This window comes from Zonotrichia albicollis, chromosome 17 (assembly GCF_047830755.1).
Source record: "Zonotrichia albicollis isolate bZonAlb1 chromosome 17, bZonAlb1.hap1, whole genome shotgun sequence".
Lineage (NCBI taxonomy): Eukaryota > Metazoa > Chordata > Aves > Passeriformes > Passerellidae > Zonotrichia > Zonotrichia albicollis.
The window spans coordinates 2,283,926-2,305,715 of NC_133835.1; the positions used below are offsets into that span (position 1 = coordinate 2,283,926).

The 21,790-nt window shown below is 43.5% G+C and overlaps 1 protein-coding gene across 1 annotated transcript in view; it reads right to left on the reverse strand.

Moving 5' to 3' along the window:
- The window catches only part of UQCC1 (ubiquinol-cytochrome c reductase complex assembly factor 1), a 45,959-nt gene that overhangs the window by 17,010 nt on the left and 7,159 nt on the right, over window positions 1-21,790 (reverse strand). The window contains exons 4-7 of the mRNA XM_005496219.4: window positions 17,843-17,950; window positions 15,455-15,527; window positions 10,028-10,085; window positions 4,118-4,226 (exon numbers count right to left, since the gene is read on the reverse strand). Of these exons, the coding sequence (XP_005496276.2) occupies window positions 4,118-4,226; window positions 10,028-10,085; window positions 15,455-15,527; window positions 17,843-17,950 (348 nt within the window). The remainder of the gene's footprint in view (window positions 1-4,117; window positions 4,227-10,027; window positions 10,086-15,454; window positions 15,528-17,842; window positions 17,951-21,790) is intronic.

A 21,790-nucleotide genomic window follows, 5' to 3' on the forward strand; every position in this document is an offset into this window, starting at 1 on the left:
AGACTGACTTCATTAGTACTAGGGACAGCAGAGTAAAATTTATATCTGAAATATGCCTGCACCAGTAGAATTTGCTGAGGCCACAGACTCTCGGTGTTTTTACAGCTGTGTCAAGTTTGGGTTTCTGACTCTTGCCGACATTCAGGAGTGCTGAAGGAGCTCAGGCTAACAGGTCCCAAAACTTTGTAGCAGAGATTTAGATCTCAGCAGTTTTAACAACCGGGTTTTGAAATAATACAAACTCAATTTGGAGCTGGAGCTGATGTAAATTTGCAGTTAAAATGCTTTACATTCTACCCCTTTGGGCTCCAATGAAGCAGTTAAGAGCAGATGGCACATTTCAATAAAGCATCAGCATCACCTCAGGAATACAGTGTCCATTTTCTGCATCAAGTGCCAGCATTGTTGCTAGACTGGAAGCAAGCTAAAGAACTGCAACTTTGTATGTCAGCAAGTTAAACTAATTGCCTGCAGGCAGCAATTCCACCCAAAGGCTCTGTCACTTGTACCACAATACAGGAATCAGAGTTACATCTTTACCTTTGATACACTGCATGAGAGAAAAGGCAAGGAATGGAATTTCCTAACCTCCTAGGATCTATGCAAATGAAAATCTAGTTCTCTGAACATAGTCAGTAAAGTTTCTTTTCATTTATTTCTTGGAAAGACTCAGATTCTGAAATTTAAGAGCATCAACACAGGAACATTAATGTCTTCTTTTTATCTATTATTCTTGATGTATTTGACCACCTTCTTTTGGAGGCAGAATATTTATTGATTGCAGGACTACATTACTTGAAAATAAATTGCTGCTACAAATATCCTTCCACCAGGTCACAAACCCTCTGTCATTATCACAGCTTCAGTTTAAAAAAATCATTAGGGATAAAGAGGTCAAGATGAATAAAAAGCATGTAGCACTTGGGAAACTGCCCTTTATTGGTCACTCAAAACTCCTTGTAATTGCCAAAGGTGAGAAGTGAGAAAGATTTCAGTCAGGGTACAGCTCTGGGAAGGGAAGGAAGGTGAGTGGAGAAGAGTGAACAAGCAAGGAAAAAACAGAACTGCCTGTGCAGGGGCACGAGTGAAGTGGGATATGAAGCCAGAATCACTGGCAAAGACAAAGGAAAATGAAGCAGTGACAAGGAGCAAGGGAACTGGTAACATCCTCAAACATCAGGGCAGAGATAATTTTCATCTATCATACAGCAAATGTTACCAGAAGAGACCAAAAAGTTTGTTCATCTCAGCAAAATCCCAGAACTTTTGGGTCATCCCATTCCACCTCCTGCCATGGCAGGGACACCTTCCACTGTCCCAGGCTGCTCCCAGCTCCATCCAACCTTCCAGGGACCCAGGGGCAGCCACAGCTTCCCTGGGCACCATTGCTGACAGGGAGGAATTCCTTCCACATGTCTAACCTAAATTCCCTCCCTTTCACTGTGAAGCCATCCCCCCCTGTCCTGTCACTGCTGTTCCTGAGGAAGGGTCCAATTCTGGATTCCCTGCAGGTGCTGGGAGGTCTCCACAGAACCTTCCCTCCTCCAGCCTCAACAGCCCATCTCCATAGGGGACTGACTGTGAATAATGACTGAGAGATCAGGAATAAATAAATAAAAAAAAAAAACCAAACCAAACTGAACCAAACCAAACCAAACTGAACCAAACCACTGCAGACAATGAAAGCCCTCCCTGAGACTACAGTGAAGAGAACAGTCCTGATTTCCAAATTTACCCCCAGGAGAGTCCACTCTGCGTTCTCACCCCCCCTCAGTGCCTGCTCAGGAGTGCTCACCCAAGGAGGTTCATTAAACCAAGGGGCCCCTGAGCAGCTCAGCTGTACTAAACACACCCAGGTGTAACTGCCTTGCACATTAATCCCTGAAATGTGCAGCTTCTTCCTCTGAGCATCTGCTCTGGCCACATAAAGGCTGTGCTAGCACCAGGCCACAGTCTGGTGTGTTACAGGAATCACAGCAGGGCCAGCCAAGCACACTGGAGATTCCACTGCAGGGTCATTCCTACAAGGACTGCACAATTTAAATTCAAGGGTGAACTGAGCAGATGCCTAACCTGACAAGGCAGGGAACAAATGGCATTCCAGCAACTTCAGAGCTCCTTGAGTTGTGTCACACAGCAGCCATGCTACTGCAAAATGCAAGTATAAACACTTCAGGATACTGACTGGATGAAAAGATAAAGACACTGATGGGTTTTTTTATACTTCAAGGAATTTTGTGGAGAAAAGGGATAGTTTAGCTTGCATAAATGGAAACCCTGTGCATCCCTTTAAAAATAACTGCCTGCAAACATTATCTTTTTTCCCCTGAGGTTTACTGTAAAGCTCTCAGTGCAGGCCTACCCTGCAGCATTCTTCACTTTGGAGCCCTGCATGGCTTAAAGGACAGCAAACAGCCAAATCTGCTCCTCTTTTCTGACTGCTGCTCCCAACCCTACACAAAAATCTACAAGCCAGCACTTTGTTCATATGAGACAAAATTAGGGACAAAAGAAACAGACAAACGATCTTCTTTTCCAAAGGTCATTTTCTCCATGGAATCAGACAGAAGCTTTCAGGTGCTTTGGAAGGTGACATGTTTGGCTGGAGTTTGTTTTGGATTTGGGGGAATTTTTTGCTTTTCAAGAAGAAGAACCTTAAATTTACACCCAGAGTAAAGATCTGAGCTGTGTATAGCAGCTCCTAGAGAAAGCAGAATGAACCAGAGATATGATATGGAAAGCATTGGATAAGGACAAAAATGCAGAAGCTCTTTCATTCAGTCTTTTTCTCCAGTGCATCTGATTTGTTAGGCTCACTCACACTGCCCTACCAGAAAGAGGAGATTCCCACATTGGAATTTATCTAAGGACATTAACATAGCAAAAAATCCTCAGATGTACAAATTTAAATTTAATTCAAAAGAAGATTAACAGAATATCTTGTCTATAAGAGCAATGGGCAACAAAGTACAGCTACAGAAGTCCCAACAACTATGAACAAACCTATTGCTAAAGGAATAACTGAAGTCATACCAGAACCAACACCTTCTAAAACCACATACAAAATAAAGAATCAGAAAGAAACTCCTTGAATTTCTAATGTGATTGCATCCCAAATCCTGACTCACTGGTGAATTCCCTTGTCTGGCACCACCAGGAACATCCTGGCAGCTTCTCCAATAGAACTGACAGCGAAGGCTTAACAAATAAGGAATTAATTATTGCTATATGAAAACTGTCACTTCTCTAACACTGAATCACTGAACAGTTCTCTTCCTTTTAGACAACACAGATGTTGCCAGGCCTGTTCTCCCACAGAAGTGCTCTGAACACAGGGAGCCTCACCTGCACCAGGTCTGCTGTCACCTACTTCCACTGCCTCTGCAATGCCTTCTCTTCAGGCAAACACCAACACAGGGCTGGAGAACCACATTTTCATACTTTAGGTACAGAAATTACCATTACAACCAACTACCATAACTTTCCTCAGAACAGGCCAGAAAGATCCAACCTTCCTCTTCCTTCAAAATTGCAAATGAACTCTCCTTAGAACTACTCTCTCTTTAGAACTTTCTTCTTTTTTTTTTTTTTTTTTTTTTTTTTGTGATAAAGATCAGGTATAGCGAAATTCCAAAATGAAAAATACACAAAGGACTAGGTATAGTCCTTGGAACTTGACTAAGTAGGAACTTGACAAAAACCTCTTGTTGATTAATTTCCTTTTAGCACTTTAGATACAGAGAACACTCAGAGCTCTGCTGTTGCTATAGATTGGGTACCAGTCACATTCCTCCCTACCACAGCTGCTTATTCCTATCCCCATTCTGTTGTAGCAGCATCCACTCCTGCAATCACATGGCAAATCATTTAGGAAATGAATCCATTTCAGACAAATCAATACCTTTCTCCAGGCCATAATGCACTTTCAGAAACAAGGACAGCGCTCAATACAGCAGCTGAGGGAATGAACGGTCAGGAGTGAGGGCTGCAGGTACCACCTCAAGCTAGAAAAGGAATCAACCAGTTGGATTCTTGGGCATTTTTCTAAGAAATTTAAATCCAAAAGAGCATTGAAAGATGGGAATCATGAGGATTAACACCAGCAGAGAGGACTTACCCCCATCACCTTCCCACGCTGCTCCACGTCCTCCCACATGCAGTGCACGATGTAGCGGCACATGTACTTCCCCGTGCGGCCCTCCTGCTTCAGCCGCACCAGGCACATCCTGCAACAGCACACACCACTCAGCCCCGGGCTTTTGTTAAAGGCAGAGAGCAAATTAAATACATTCCAGCTCATTTAAGAGTTTTCTTACAGTATATGTTTGTAATCAGGAGGAAAATACACACGGATTTTTTTTTTTTTTTTAATAAACCACTACAAACATTTCCATTCTGCACTCATCTGCTGGATTTTGGCCAATCCAGCCATGGAAGAGTGACAGTGGACTCTATTCTTGCTGACAGTACTGTAATCTAGTTAAACACTACTGCAACCTGAATTCCTCAGCCTTAAGAACACCTCACCCTCTGGAGCAGGAACACATGGCTTGTCTAATCCAGGCTCCGAGCCAGCTGTAGCTCAGTTGGTCACTCAAGGGCTGTAAGAGCCCAACTAGCCAAGCTGGGAAAGCTTAAGCAAGTTACAGACTTGAACCAATCCAAATTAACAATGTCCTAAATTACTTCAGCTACAGGGGCGTTAGGATACATGTCCAGCTCAGAGGTTTGTAAGTGCACTGTGAGATCTTAATGAGAACATCAGGTTGAGTTGTTTTACTTTGTTTTTAAGCATTAAAGCCACTTAAAACCTCATTGCTGCTGTTCTGTCTACAAAATAAAAGAATAATTTTATTTTGCCTCTCATAAAACATCTGTAAAGAGCACAAACTGAAGCCCAGGCTGATTCCTCAGTGGGCAGGGACCAGTCCTGTCACCTGTCCCATCTTCTCTACCTCATTCAGCATCTCCTGTGCTGAAAGACAGAAGTGCCTGTCCAGGACTGACTGAGTCACTGCAGACAAGGTGATGCTCAAACACTGGAGCTCAAAGAATCCACTGCTTCTCACAGACATGCTAGGAAGGAAATTGCTCCCTGTAAAACCAAGAGAGCAGAGCTGCTGGAAGCCACTGTGGAGCTGGTGCACACTAACAATGGTGAATGTGCCACAAGAGCTAAAAGGAAAATACAATTATTCATTGTTAATAGATTCATTTCTTTAGTGAATATAAGGTCTGCAGGCATTAAAAGTATTTGGTGACCATGAATGTCAGCTCCACAGGGAAAATCACAAACACCTGAAGTGTGCTGAGATGACCTGTAAAGGGACAGATGTCCATCTTTATCATGGGTTCTATCTTGTGTACGGATTAGTAATGGAAACGTTTTCTAACCTATTAAAGAAGTAAAACTTACTGCCAGGGACAGTCAGAGACAAAAGCTGAAGGCAGCAAAACCCACAGCAGTCCTATATTCTTCTTGCTAGTCAGAATCACTGTCCCACCACACAAATGCAATTCAGATGGCACCAAAACCAAACCCTCATTTTCTCACAGAAGGATGGCAAAGCTTTCTGTTCAAACAGTGGTCAGAGAGCAGCTGTCATAGAACAGCTGTCCAGGTACCAGACCTTCCACAAAACAAGTGCACAAAGAGCTTAAAACTTTCAGTGTACTTCTACCAGTTTCAAAACCTTTGCTCCTCTTGTGCATTTACATAACTGAACTGCACAAAGAAGCGAATTACTGAATTGAAAATTCTTACTCTTAGCAAGACAAAAAGAAAAAGACTCGGATAAAAGACTAATTTTGTGTTACGAAAAGCATTTTTATACTTTTCTTGATGAACAGCTGTACTCAGGGGTGAAAAACTCAGGGGAAAGAAAAGCTCCCCCTGAGCACAAATAGTGTTTCCTATCCTGTGTGCCTTGGGTGGTGGAGAAGCAGGAGGAGAGAGCAGTGCAGAGACCAACAACTGGTCAGTGATGAGCAGGACTGGGCTGGTGTGCAGGGGAAAACCTGCTACTCATGGAGCCTAAAAGGGAGCTCTTGTGTTTGGATGCACAGTGCTGACACAGAGCTGTTCTGCAGCACCACCAGTGAGATCATGGAATTTTGCAGCTTATTTGGAAGTTTGGTAGTTTGTTACTACACCTGCTGTCTGAGGTGACACAGACTCTTTAAAGCCTGTAAACCTCCTAACCAGATCACCATGGCCTGAAACATTTCATCCTTTCACTGCACAATCTGCTCTGTAATTTAGTCAAATACTGACTCATCTCCATCAAACCCTGCAAGGAAAATTACTCCAAACTATCTTTAGAAAGCCGTCCACCTCACATTAGTTGGGTTGGATAATTTTTGCTGTATTTAAGTTATGCAGAGAGATTATCTTAGAAGAAAATCTAAGAATCTTAGAAGAAAGGATAGTGGAAAAGGATCAGGAGCATCTGTAACTCAACCCACACCAGCTGAGATGTTGCAGTTTCTCACAACAGCCTCAGCCAGGCTCTGTCAGTGCTCCAGAGTGCCAGACTGGCCTGAACACCACAAGTGGTGGTTGACAGCTCCTGATCACTGCTGTGAGGTGCCCTGTGCCATGCACCACGGTGTGATGAGCCATTAAGGGTAACGTGAACCTTCCTGTACCTGGCCACTCATTCCTGCTTCCTCAGCTGCTCCAGAGCAACTGTTTCTGCAGCTACGCTACAGCTGCTCAAAGAAATTACTCTGGCTTTTAACACCACAAATATCAACAGCGTTTTTGGAAGGCTTTATTCTGTTTAACCCACTCATGAACAGCTGCCAGTTTGGGGGATGGCAGGAAACTCCTGAACTGACTTTTTCATCAGCTCTGTTGTGACACTGCACTTCAGGGAATGATGGTTATCAGCAGAATTCTGACCAGGTCCTAATTAGGTTTGCATGTTCTCCTGTGCTCCAGCCTGGCCAGCTCCCCAGCACTGCTGTATCCAGCACACAGAGCCCAGCCTGGCTCTGCAGCCTCCTCTCCCCTGGGGCCTTTCTCAGCCTGCTGTGGCCCAGTCCCTCATGTAAGGTAGGAGCAACTAAATGCTGGAGACACTCCAAATAAACTTATTCTGAAAATCTCTCTCAAGCAAGACTATCCTGATGCAATTAAGACACAAAACATAGAGTTTATTCCCTTTCTTCTGAAGCACCACATTTCAAAATGGCACTGTGTCCTCAAGCATCTCTGTGCAAATCAGAGAAATCTTTTCTGGCAGGAGTGGTTTTCTACATATACTTGGTAGTTTTCGCTCCCCTCTGGACTTCCTGAGGCGGATCAGAACTTTCCTGAGTGCAGATTTCCTTAAGAAAAACAATGCTCACGTGAATTTTTGCAACAGGTCTCTGAGTCTTTCAGAATAAGAGTTGGAGCACCCCTTTATTTGATCCTAAATACTTCAGAGATGTCACCATGCTTGGTGTGGTGAAAATACAAAGGGAGCTCTAGGTATCTACATGGCAAATACTGAACCAAGACATTCCTCAGCAGTCACCCAAGTAATTTCTCTGGCAGTTTGGTAACAGCTCTGGATTCAGCCAATACTCCATTCAGATGCATGGGAAAATGCAAACCCAGCAGAAGAAATAAAGAGCTTTTCTAAAGGTCTGGACTTCTAAATATAAACCAAGAGTCCCTCTGACATCAGAGGTGTAAAGTAACAGAAAGGGCTTATGAAAACATGACATTCAGGAAAGAATAACCATGGGTTGGTTTTTCAAGTGATATTGATGGGTTGACTTTTTAAAGCATGATTTTAGCACTGCATTGGAAGGCACTGGAGTGTTTCTAAAGGAACATTATCTTCTAAAGAAGTTTGCAACAGCAGAGGCTAAACATGAGAGCCTGAATTCCTCTCTTTTTGAGTGGGGTCAGGGGGAACATTCATTTCACAGACAAGAAGAAGTAGGAGCCAGAGATTCAAAGAGAACCCACCAGAATGTGTAACACAACAACGTGCCCTGACAAGCACTTATTTAAATCTGTAAAAGCTGGGATGCAAAAAGCATGGAAAAATAGACTAGACATGCTGGGCAATGGCAACAGAGGAGGAGACAAAGTTTACCAAAATAGGGAAAATTATCAACTTCTCTGGCTCCAGAAGACACACTAAATCAGTTGAAAATAGGCTGCTGAAATAAGAAGGAAGAAGTATCTGAGAAAGTTGTGCAGACTGCTCTGCTAGGGGCAGCAGGAGCAGATGGTGATCAGAATCTCCTGGCTGGCTGCTGCCCACCAGATCAGGAGGATTTCTACCCCCTGAGGCAAATGGTCCAGCAGGAAAGAGGAGAACTGGAGCCTTCACACAGGGGTGGGATGTCCCTGGCCTTGTCAAAGCAAGCAGAAGCACTTCTGCTCCCAATTTACTGAGGTCAAAGTGCCTGAAGAAAGAGATCCCAGAGAACAGCAATAAACCTGCCTGGGAAAGCAAAGCATGGCATGGCAGTCACTGGTCACTGATCTCATCACAGGCAAAGCCTACAGCATTTCCCAGTGAGCCAGGCAGTGAGCAGCCCTGTCACAGGCTTCTCTGTGTCCTGGAATATCAAACCAGAGCTCTGATTTGTGGTCCAGAATGACAGTGCTGCCAGGAACACAGAGGAGCCAGGCTCATAAACCCTAGAAAAATTAACCTCCAGTGCTAACCTCCACACCTGAATTTTCACTGTTGCCACAATGAGGGCAGAGGGATTTGGTTCTTTCCTGCTTGTGCAGGATATTGCTGTCAAACTGTCCACCACATCTCACATGTAAGACTATTTCAATTCTCAGCAAATCTCCCCATAACATCAGCTCAAAGTGCAGCAACTCTTGGCCACCTTCAAAAGAAGCCAATGTAGCTTTGATCTTAGAAACTTATGCCTATCCTATACCAGTTTCATCTCTGTCTTAGCTCTCTTGTTGACTTTTATAATTAATATTGAATTTGATGCTATGTATCAATCACAGGAGGCATTGTCCCATCAATGAGAAATCAAGATGAATAAAGTGTGTTCTCTGCAGATTCATGTTAACTCTCTCTGGTTTTCCCAGATACTTACAAACAGTCTGGTTTTTAACACTTATTGCACTAGTTTTCAAAATACCTATATGAATTATTAGCTCATCAATTCATTTTTTTCCACAGGGAACAGTAGGAAATAAATAAACTGCAGATTTCAAGGGTCATCCTTACTTTGTTCCACTGATTTCATTAGCTAACTGATTATAATTTCAATGGTTCTGCTCATTTATTCACTCTTTAGTGTAATGAGCTGCCCCATCTTTCACTGTATTGAGGAGTCAGGAAATTAAAAGGAGAGAAGGGAAAAAGGAGGAGGCAAGGAAACAAGGGGCCTTAAGTGCAGCTATTTCAGTACAAACTTCCTTTCAGCCTTTGGACAGCTGAACCCAAGTCTATGGACTTCAGTTCCCTGAAAGATCTGGCACTTAGAAAATTACTGTACTCCCTTGTGCATCCTCTGACCTTTATAAGTACGTAATGCTAGATGAAAACCTGATTTTTTTGGCTACTATTTTCACAAACGAAAAAGGGAAAAAACTGCACGTTTAAGGTGTTAAATATTTTCACATGCAGCCAAGCTGGCATTCACCACCCTGCACGTACCTTTCAGAAGTGAAAGAATAAATGCCAGTGCTACAATTTGTTAAATGCTTCTCATCACCACAAATTCTCCCAATTTAAATGACTTTTACATAAATTTAAACCTTTCCTAAAACACCCAAGTAGGATTTTTCCACATAGCCTGAGTAAGGCTTTTAGAAAACTCATGGCAAAGATCATTCCACTAGTGAGGGATTTTGAGATGCAAGAGATGTCAGCTTCTCTATAGGACTTACTGTTCTTCAGCAGAAAACAGCTTAAATTCAGTTGTCAGTAAAATGAATATAACCTCTATTATCAGCCATGGATAGAAGGCTGTACTTTTTTCTCACATTAAGTTGTATATAATTCCATTTCCTGAAAATAATTGTACTACTATTTTGTCTTTCACTTACCAGACATGAAGCTGGGCTACTAGAAACCAGGAATTCAAAGTATCAGGCATTTGGCATCCTTGATGGAAGGGGAAAATGAAAAAAACACAAAACCAAAACAAAACATTAAAATTAATTTAATCCCATTTTGTGCTTAACAGAAAATCACTACACCAAAATCTAAAAGCACTTTAGCAATTTATTTTCAGCAATAACAGTACATAAATAGTGGAAGCAAACATCATTTACTGTCATGTTTGTGCTTAAATTCTAGAACATACAGCCACAGGATGCTGTGGATTCTGAAAGATTTCAGGTGTTTAGAATCCACTTGAGTGACTTTTACAGAGGGGCAAAATTCCACAATGGAGAATGAGACAAACATGTGGTTTCTAGCCTGCTATCTCAAAGCAGCAGTGACTAACACAGAGGAATCAATGGATGCTGTGCTCCATTCTTACTCTCTTCCCTCCCATGTGCTGCTGTCTCCTGGCAGGCAGAGTTCTGTGTTACCTGAGTCTGCTCCCACTCCCCTGCCTGGATTCACTCCAGGGCTGCACAGCCCACAGCACTCTGAGTGCTCCAGCCAGGCAACATCAGGATTAAACCCATCAACCAACCACAGAAAATCTGTTTCCAGATTCAGCTCTACTCCCACAGCCACTGCTTTCCCAGAGATGGTTTGTCCATATGTGTGTTCACAGGATGGATTTTCATGTGCTGTTAGGATGCGAGGTTGGAGATTTCGGCAACGTGGCACAAAAACCATATTCCTCTTCCTCATGCTTGAAAAAAAAATGAACCTGTGGGTTCTGTGCATGCCAAATCCTTTAGTTCCTGTCAATCTCAAACCTTCCTCCCAGGCACACTTCTGCATGTGTTTCCCGGAGAAGGTTTTAAGGCAAGTCCCTAATGAGAAGGATCTGAGGCAGCCACCTTGGCCTACCCAGCACTTGGTGTTCTCTTCTGAGCTGTTCAAACCTAGCTGGAAGAAGGCCAGAAGAGCCTTCAGAAAGTGACTCTACAGTCAGATACGCCCTAGGGAAGTCAACCTCATCTTTTCTGTGCTAAATAGATTCCTTCCTGGCTCCTATGCTTCTTTGCTGTCAAGTATTACAAAGGAGATTCACCCAGATCATGAAGCAATGCTTTCACAGCCTCTTTCTTTTCACATGCCAGCTCTGGTCAGAGGAACCAAACAGATCAGCACTATTCCTCCCTCCCCAGAGAGATGACTCCATCAGGCCTAGGAGGTGCCAAGGTGCAGCACCACTGCCCATACATCACCTCTAAGGCAGTACAAAGACACAAACAGTCCATGTTTGGAGATTAAACACAGGTCTCCCTCACCCTTCTACCCTTCTGGCTCTCTCATTCCTATTAGAAATAATTCCTGTGCCTAGAAATGACTACTCTGACCTAAAGCCACGCCAAGGCATCTCTAACTAGGGCAGCAGCACACAATGCCTGCATTAACCAAACCATCTCAGTAAATGCAGGTTCCACAGGCAAGAGGCAAACACTCAGTTCAGACAGAGGTTTCTCCAGTAGGAGCTCCCATGGATCAGTCCCCACCACAGAAATCACTCTGCAGTGGAAAGCAAAGCTCACACCTCCACTCCTGGAAACACAGAAAGCTTTTAAAGACCTATTCAGTACCCAGGAGGCAAGAATTTTTTCTCTAATTTTCCAAGAGTTGCAATTCTATTTTTATAAATCATTTTTAACTTCTATATTTGGACTGTCTGCATGGTAAATTTAAAGGAAGGGTGGCTCCTTTAAGCAAAAGCAAGAACTTTTTCATGATGGATCATCTTTGCCACTACCACAACTTTAGGAAGGACACAATGGGGTAACATCCACACATCCTGCACAAGAACAGGAGTGCTGTGTCAGTGCTCCCCTGAGTGTGGCAGGCAGCAGCAGGAGCCTGGAAGGCACTGAGTGCTGCCTATTATGGGAGACACAAGAATTAAAGTCCTGTAACCTCCAGCCTTTTTTGAGCTGCACTGAGCCCCACTAGGAGCCATCCAAAAGCCTGATTTGGTGGGACAAGCTCTCTGCTGCTGCAGCTGCCTGACTCTAGAGAATTAACAGCATTAATAGTTCAAGTTCAATTCAAGGTAACCCTACAGTCCACATTCATCAGCCAAACTCCAGTTCAGCTCTGAGTATTACCTGCCTGATGCTAAAAGTTCTTTTGATCTTTCAAGTCTGAGGTCAGCCATGAAACTCTCTCCCCACAGGCTGCCTCCTCTGTTGCATGGGAACTACCCAAGCTCTGTGCCAAACCTGGCACCAGCAACTTTGCTATTCCCTCTGCTGTTTCTCCCTTCTCCTTTAAACAAGAAACAGCTGACATCCTAAAATAGCTCCACTTTCCCCATAAGCAGCACAGTGCAGACATTTGGGATATGGGCTCCAAAGTTTTGTCCATGAGTGATCCAGTATCAAGAGACAAAGGGATGGCAAGCATAATAAAATTAGCTGCAGTTTTATACTCAAGAGTCTCAATTAGAACACCTTCTTTATATCCTGCAGTGGCCTCATGACTTGCATAGCCACAGTGTATTATGGGAACTGCTCTTCCAGGACATACACAGAACCAGGCAGTTCACAGGGCTCTCATACTGTGGCACAAAAAGTCTCAGAAATTCCACTGGGCACCAGCAGGAATGCAGTGAGATAGAAGAGAGCCCATAAGACATGAAAATGGACACTGTCCTAGCCCTCCACTACACCACCCACTCTTTACACTGTCACCTCTGTAGGAGAGCAACCCCACAAACTCCCCACAGCAATCCAAGTTCCAGAAGGTCCCAGTGCTGTTGTTCCTTATGCCCCAACAGAACCACACCACAAAAGCACACCCAGAAAACACTGAGAAGGGCTCTGTGCAGAACTGTTCTGCTCACTCAGGTTAAGGAGCCCATGAGTGGTTTCACTCATGAGTGGCTGCAGGTTTCCCAGGTCAGCTCTGCAGGTGAACAGGGCTCACACACGGCCAGGAAGGAGCTAACAAGCTCTCCACAGAGCAAAGCTGACTCTGAGCAGTTCACCTGATATCAACACCCTCCAGCTGGAGCCAGAAGGGCAGCAGAGCACAATCACAGCCCAGGTGAGCACGGCTCAGACAGCACCACCCTGCCCTGGGGCTCCCATGGGCATTGGGAGGGGAGCAGCACCATGGGGCACAGGCTGGGGCACTGCTCTGCTGCTGCACAGCTCACAGGCACCTGCCTGTCCTCCCACCAGCCCCCCAGGCTGCTCCTTCAGCAGTGAGCAATGGGCTTAAGCAATGTCCATCTTTAAAATCAGCCCCCGACTGACACAGTTTGATGCAGACATGGTAAACTCAAGTTAAAGTTGGGTATCCTGCTCCATGCCATGTTCCCCTCTCAGTTATGCACTCCCCAGCACCTGCTTTGTGCCACAGCTGCTCTCCACCAGACCCCTCCATGTCCCACTTTAGCTCACCAACACAGCAAACCAGGATGGCAGTAAACTGGGCTGTTCTCCTTCTCACCAAGGACATAGCTGTGCAGCACAGAACAGGGCACAGGAAGATGGAGAGGTGAGACTTTCCCCTTTGGCTGCTACTTCAACTCAGCTGCCCATGGAACCACAGCCTAAAGCTTCTCCATGGCAAAATCCTGTTTAAAGCTTCCCACCCACCCCACACTGCTTGTTTAAGGGGAGCTACTTTTTAACATGGATCACAAGCCTGTTAAATTTTTGAGCTAATCTCCCAAAAGAGTTTAATTTTTATGTGACAGAAGTAAAAGAAACTTCTTTTACCTGTTGTGATAGGAAAACAATGATTTCTTTGGAACCACAAGCACTGACCCCCCACAGCACAGGTGATCCTATACCACCAACAGGTGCACCATGCACTCCATCAATCTCAGAAAATTACCTTGTTCCTTAGGCAACAGCAGTCTCAAGTCCATGCAAACATATCCTACTCTTTAAATACATGTTTTCTTTTCAAAACAGTAAGACAACATCAAAAGCACAACTGAAGCTATTTTACTCTGTACTGAACCTGAAAATCTGTGCCAGAATTCTTTCCACAGACAAGTTTAGAAATTCCTTTAAATTTTAAGCTAGGGCAACATTTATAGATCTTTGTACAATTAAACAGGGAGAGTGAAACAAGCCCTTGTCTGAGAGGTAAATGCCACAAACAGAGCAGAGCCTATCTGAGCAAGCCTGGGAGGGCACTCAGCTGGGAGAGGGTGTGCAAAATGAGGTTCCTAAGTTTTGATCACTAGTAATGAATCCTACTGCTCACAGAGTTCTCTCACTCCTTCAACCACTGAAACCACATCAGAGGTTTGGAAAATCTTCTGAAAAACACTTGAAAATTTTGCAGTAGCAACACCACGTAACAAACCACCCTCACTATGCTCTGCACTGCATGAAGGTGTTCCTTCAGCTGATCTCTCATGAGGCAGCAGCCCCAACCTGTGCTGTAAGGAAGCATCTGGCAGCTCAGGAACCCAGGCCAGATCCAGCTAATGGGTTTACTACCAGCTAAATCACACTGACACGAGAAACATTTCACCTAAAAAAAAAATACTATTGCAGCTTACATAAGTCTCAAAGTACATCTTCCCCCTTTACCAGCCAGATTTGAAACTATTCAAAGCTGCAACAGATTTTTCAGCTGATAGTTAAAAACCACTGTGTACAACATCAAAAAAATCATCCCAATCCAAGCCACTAATATGCTATCTATATACTATCTATATACTATCTATCTACTATCTATATACTATACTATCCTATATACTTATAGGAGGGACTTGTTCTATGTATGCTCTAGTTTATACACATATATATACACACTATATATATACAGACTGTTCTAGTCATACTCTCTACCCAGAGATGTGTCCTGATTTAATGCTGTCAGGGTCAGTAAAAAATGTAAAAATTCTCTTGATTTGTACCCAAACCTCCCCCAGCCATGACAGAGACAGGTGATCCCTGTGACCTAACTGACCTTGTATCATTAAAAAGTTGTTCATTAGTGGATCGGGGTAATTCCCTTACCTGCATCCCAGGTGTTCTGGGGATGGCACAGGGTAGGACACAGAGACCATAAAAAGGGAAGGGATATTTGGATTCTTTGTTTATCCCACCCTGGTAATAAAAAATGGCAATATCCCTTGAAGTCCAGGCTATTCCAAGTTCTTCCTATGCCACTCCTGTTCCTGCTGCCCACTGCAGCAGGGAAAATGTAACAATGCCAGACTCCCCTGTCACTCCAGAGCTCAGGGGAATGCTGCAGTACAGCCCCCTTCCAGCTGACCATGCCCTGCTAAGATCTGACACATCTTTTTGCTGTAGCATTTATCATCACAAACAGACCCAGTGACATGACTGCAGAGTGTGTTCCCTTCCCAGGGCAGCAGGCACACACAGCCTCAGGGCAGCACTTACTGCTGAAGAACTCCTCGAAGTCGGTTTTCTCCACGCAGCACGCGTACATGCGCAGCGCCGCCACCTTCAGCTTCTGAACAAAAGGAACAGACAGCACTTGAAACATTCAGCACCGAGCTGGGGAACACTGCTGGCTTTGTCCCCGAACACTGGCAACACTGGTGAACACTGTCCCCTTGTCCCACACTGCCATTTTCTGAAAACACTTCTTTTGAGAATCACCATCGCTTGAGATTTTCAGGAGCTCATTAAACTATCAGATCTGCCAGTAATGACTTGAGCATAATTCATTTTGCCTTGAAGGAAAAAAAATTATTAAATGTCTTCCTGAATATGCTTCCAAATCCAGTGTGCTAAAATACTTCATATAATTACAGAAAATATGAATTAAATGGTTTTCCTTACAGAGTCTCTGAAGATCCCAATTCACAACTCCTGGTTTCCTCCAATAAATTTAAGTGATGCATACCACTAAGAGTGTTTTGTGTAATTTAAGTTTTAAATATTGAAGAAGTCACATACCAGTCATGTCCTAAAAACAGCCTTTTTTTCCTAGAAAAGTGACACTTGACTGATTATAAGAGTGAGAAAGGAATCCCAAATGAACAACATGAGGTATTCCTGCATGCTTTGGCACTTCTCATTTTGCTCCCAGCCTGCCACTGCACCCAAAACACCTCCAGTGCATCATCCAGAACACAGACACACGTGCTGAAGCTTCAAAGAGCACAATAACTAACAGCAAAAATCTTAAAAATAAATGGCATTGGGTTTGGATTGCTCTGGTCTGGTTTTTTTTGGTTTTTTCTAGTGACATATACCAGTGATCATCTCAGTGCTCAGGGATGAGCACCCTGCCTGCTAAAAGGCAGTTCAAATCACCAAAGTAATTATTTGTGTCTCCTCCAACCAAAAGGAAAATAAAGAAGTTGGAACTGATTGCTGAGGAAACACAGGAGCTCATTATTTTTCTTATTCAGTAATCTCAGGCTTCTGTCAAAAATCAAAGATACATCTGAACTTCTTGAAGTCAAATGATTTGCATTGCTTACAGGAGTTCTGAAGGTTTCCCTTTTAAAGGAAACACTGCCTGGCCTGTGAGCAGAGATCTCCCTGGTGAGAGTCACTGCCCCAGAGCAGGCATTACTAGACATTAAAAACATATTGTAAAAAAAACAGTCCCCACAATCCAGCCCTTAAATAATGCAGGTAACAAAGGAGAAACTGATGAAATTTAATCATGGAAGTTTTAGGGTGTAGAAGAAGCGTGGAGGAAGGGAGAATAAAACAGAAAAAAGCAAGAGAAATATTAAGAAACTTCCCAAAGATCTCCTAGAGAGCACGGGCAAGGCCAAAAATGAACTCAGGTCTCTTGGGCCCTAACCACAAAATAACTCTCTCCCAACCCAGGATCCCCAGCCAAAAGCAGGCAGTAAAGAGCAGCAATTAAGGAGAACTCTGAAATCAACACTTAGAGCTAACAAGAATCTTTATTACAACAATATGTACACAAGCACATGGGAGAGAAACTACACTCTCAAGAGGTTTAGCATCACCTGATTAAAGCAACTGATGTTAACCAAAATAACAAAGCCTGTTACAAGTCATTTATCTTTGCTTTACACTTTCTGAGGAGCAGCATGCAATCAGCAACATTTTCAGATCTGTCTCTGAAGAGGTGCACTCTGCCTTGCAGCCATTCAAAGCACCTTAAAACTTCCATTATTTTTAATCTTTTTATTCAAATAACTGGTTTTCATTTCAACACAATTGAGCTCAGTCCTTCTTTCAAGCTGCCTTCTCCTCTCATTCTTTTGCACTATTCCTTAGGTCAGAGAAAAGAAATCATGAATTTCATCTTTCTTCTTCCACATAAGGAACCAAAAGCATCTCTCACAGAGCTGCTCTCACTTACTCAATGTTAACAACTGTTTTATGAAAGGGCTATTTTAAAAGAAAAGGAGAAAGAGAAAAAGGATCTATTTGTGACTCTGCCCCAGTCAGCTACCACTGAACAGTGATTTGAGCAGCAACCACACCATATCTCAGCTCTGACCATATCTCAGCACTGCCTGCTCAGCAGAGCCTCCTGGTAAGGCTCTGACTCTGTTCTTTGGTGCACAAATGAAGTGAAAACCAGATATCTGAAGACATTCAAGAAGGATTTAGACTCTACCCAATACAGCACTGTTGCATATGTCAATGATGGCAATACCTAATGGAGGTTCAAGATCTGGATTATTAATTCCTTACATCAGAAACCAGAAATTGACATTAAAACTTATCTATTAAGTAGTGCTCCTATCATAAGAAAAAAATGTGGAGTGTTTTTTGTCTGCTTTTTAGAACTATGAAACAAACAAAAGAATTATTAAATTACTGTTTTACCCATCTGCTGTACTTGAGGGGTCCTGTGAACCCGAAGGCTTCCATTATCCTTGTAAAAGCACCCACTTTTTCTTCAGATGACAGCAAGGAATCTTTTGCAGAAAGATGCTGTAAAATTGAAATAGCACATATTTCAGTCTCAGCACTTAAATCTGACACATTTTAGATAGCAAAGTTACCAATTTAACAGAGAATTTTAGGGCTTTATTGCCTGCTTTCTTTGTTCAACAAAACAAAACATGTTTAGGTCTCCCCTGAAAATATTTCACTGGTTTTCATATGTGCCATTCCTCTGTGTATGAATCCAAAATTGCATAACCATTGTGATAACAACATCCCATTGAAAGCTCACATTCAAATATTTACAGACACCTGCTTTCCAAAACATGGCTCCTATCCTAGACTCCCATATTCATTCCAGGTATCTTTACTTGGGTTTAAATCTTTTGCAGATAAAATGAGCAAACAAATCACAGAAACAGAGTAAATAAAGCTAACCTTTCACATTCCCTCTCTTCCTCTCACAAGCATTGTACAGTAATTATCCATTACACAAAGCAATCAGCTCTGTTTTAAAACCAATGAAGATACATGAACCCACCATTCTTACCAAAGAGTTCCCCCAGACCCTTATTTCCTTTACAGTTGATCTACAGAGTACTTGCAGAAAATCCAGATCAGTAAAGTACTCAGTCAGCAATGATCTGCAGTGTCTGCAAACATGAAGATAAATGTTCTCTTCCAGACTCACTACACACCTTGAACACCCCTGGGCTGGTGCTGTGGCTTCAGCCCAGTGGACAGGTGGGGACAGGGGAGGGAATTGGGAGGGTAAAAGTGAGAAAATTGAGAAAAGGGCAGTAAAACAAAAGGCACAGACACAAGCAAGGCCAAAGGAGGAATTTATCCCCCATTTCCCCAGGGCAGGCAGGTGCTAAACCATCCCCAGGGCAGCTGGGCTCCATCAGAGTAACATCACACCAATGTCCCCCCCTTCCTCCTTCTTCCCAAGCTTTAGATGTGAGAATGATGCTGGATGGTCTGGGCTGTCCCCACTGTGTCCCCACTGTGTCCCTGCAATTCCTTGTGCACCCCCAGCTGCTCCACTGGTGGGGAGAGGAGCAGGAAAGGCCTCAGCCTTGTGTCAGCCCTGCTCAGGAACTCAAACATGCCTGGGATATCAGGGCTGTGTCCAGCACAAATCCAAACCACAGCCCATATCAGCTACCAGCAAGAAAATTTACTCTCCCCCAGCCCAAAGCAGCACAACTGGTAAGAAAATTTTATGGCATTCAGCCCCAGCAGCACCATCAGCCAGCTGTAATCACCACTGGTACTCCAGCAAATCATTTCCATGAATTAAGTATGCAGTATGGACTTTTTGCCATCAAGAAATTACTTTTAACCTATCTATTGTACATGAACCTCCTAGGTATGATTTGAGGAAATACAGCTGAGAGCCATTATAACCTGTGAGAGTAATGAGGGCAGGATGCCAGCTCCAGCAAGGACCAGGAGCAGACTCTTGGGGATGACACAGAAGCAGAGGAATACAGCACACACCCCCCCAGCCCTCTGGGATGTACCTGCCCAGCTTCTGACAGACATTCCTGCACAAGAAAATGCACCATTTCATTTTTCTGTCAGCTCCAACTGGCTGCACCTTCAGTATCCCAGTGGCATTTGAAACTATTTCACCTCAGTAACACAAAGTTGTGGTATGTTGGATTTCACAGTTTAATCATGTTAAAAAAAAAAAAACAAACCTTGTGCCTTTTTAAGATCCAACCTTGCAATGTGGACTAGATGACCTTTAAAAGTCCCTTCCAACCCAAAGTATTCTATGATCCTTGGATGCTCCCAATTTTCCCATAAGAACTTGCAAACAACCATTTCCTATCCCACTTTTCAGTAACTTTTATTACTTTTATAGGCCAGTATCATACATACATTCCTTAGTTTAGAAGGTCCTAAAACAGGCTGAAAGAGGCTGAAACAGGCTATTTTCATATTGAAAGCTTTTCCCCTTTCTGATCATTCTCTATAGACTTCCTAGCACTAATATAGTGGTGCTTGAAATGGCACGAATAGTAAGTAAATACGTACAGATTAAAATACAGATTCATACTCTGCACAGATTGCTATAATGAATTAAAAAATAACTGTAAAGGTGACAAAATTATAGCTCTCAGACAGAATCCATCCCACACACAAGCCTGAGCATTTGAGATAAAATACCCTGCACTTGTGCACTGTCCAAGGATGGCTGCCAGTGCCTTGAATCCTGCCAGGCCCAGCGCTCAGGTAAATGGGGAGAAACACACCCAGCACCATTTTAATATCTGTCAACCTCCCAGCAGGGTAACACTGCCCAGACCTCCTGTGATACTCAGCTCCTCTGAATGCTGGTCATTAACCCTGCTCACCAGGTGCCCAATGTCTGCAGAGGCTCATCCCACCTCAGCCACACGTGATGGACCCAGTGATTCCCCTGACATGCATTGGTATTTAAACCAGTTTTTATTTAAACCTCCTCTTCAGGATTATGCAGTGCAATACTCCCTGCTACTCTACAAATGGCTCCTAACCTTCCATCCTAACACCAAAATCCCCCTCCAGCCAAGCAATGGTAGGAACTGCTGAAGGCAGAGCTTGTGTCCAATAACCACTGCCACGCTCACCAAATCAACACTCATCTCCTCCACAGGAATTCAAATCACACTGAACCTCCAAAGAACCCAGGCAGAACTTCACTACATGCCTCTTATCTATAAATGCACATGAAGTCTCCCTCTCTACAGGTTTTTTGTTATGCAGAGAAAGTTAAAAACCAAAATTATCTCAATTTGTCTGTTGTTAGCTCATCACTAAAACAAGGGCTAACCAACCAGCAGGTTTCTCTAGGAAATGCCATGTTTCTTCCTTCTTTCTTCTGCAAGGCAGCCTGGACTAGCTCAAGAGATGGTGAAGGGATTTAAGCAGAGAGTGCTTGGTTCAACCTATGGACAGAGGCCTGAAGCTCATCCTGTCAATGCCAGGACTGCAGCCAAATGCAATTAAACAATCCTATAAGTGTCTGTAAAATCAGATCTAGAAAACACTGGGGTGAGGGAGGGAAACTGTGTGGTGCTTAGTTGCCAGCTGGGCTAAAACCACAACAGAGAGAAAGAGAAAACTTAAAAAATGTATTTTATACCTCACTCAGAACAAGCTCATGAAGACGCTGCAATGGACATAAGCCTACCTCAGGCTGCCTTTCCTGCTCAATACCTGAAAGGCAGTGCTTAAAGCAAACAATCATTTTAATTTTGACACCAAACATAAACTGAAACATCTGGAGCTCACCATTAATTCCAAACCACTTTCCCACCAGGACTGCATAGTCAAGTTCACATTTCAAAGATGAGTAAGTACTTCTCTACTCAAAATAATGAAGGTGCAGTCCAAAAACCCACCTCAAACCAACAGTGTTGTAAACTGCTTCCTCTCTGGTCATAAATCCTGCCTGGCTTCTTACACCATGGCTGTTTTAACTGGGAAGTTTCCCCATCCATCTTTCAGCCCTTGTACCTCTCCCCTTGCCCTTTCCAATACACCAAAACAAATCTTGGGTCCTGCCTTGAAGATTTTCATGGCACTCCTGGTTTGTTTGAGGTACTGTCCTGTCACCCACTGCTCTCCCAGGCTGCTCTGTAAGTGCTGCCTGTGCAGGGCTCAGAGCAGGGCAGGCAGGATGGGGATCAGGGGCAAGCACCATCCTTGGGAGTCTGGATAACAACTTTAGCTCTGGCCATGATAAATTGCCCAATCCCTTTGTATATGCTTCAAACTCTGTCTGCAAAATGTTTGGTTTATCTTAATAGCTGAAAAATACTGAAAAATTGACTGTAAGAAGGAAAAACCCCTAGCTGAGAACTAAATGCAAAGACCAGGCAGGGTCTCTTCCCT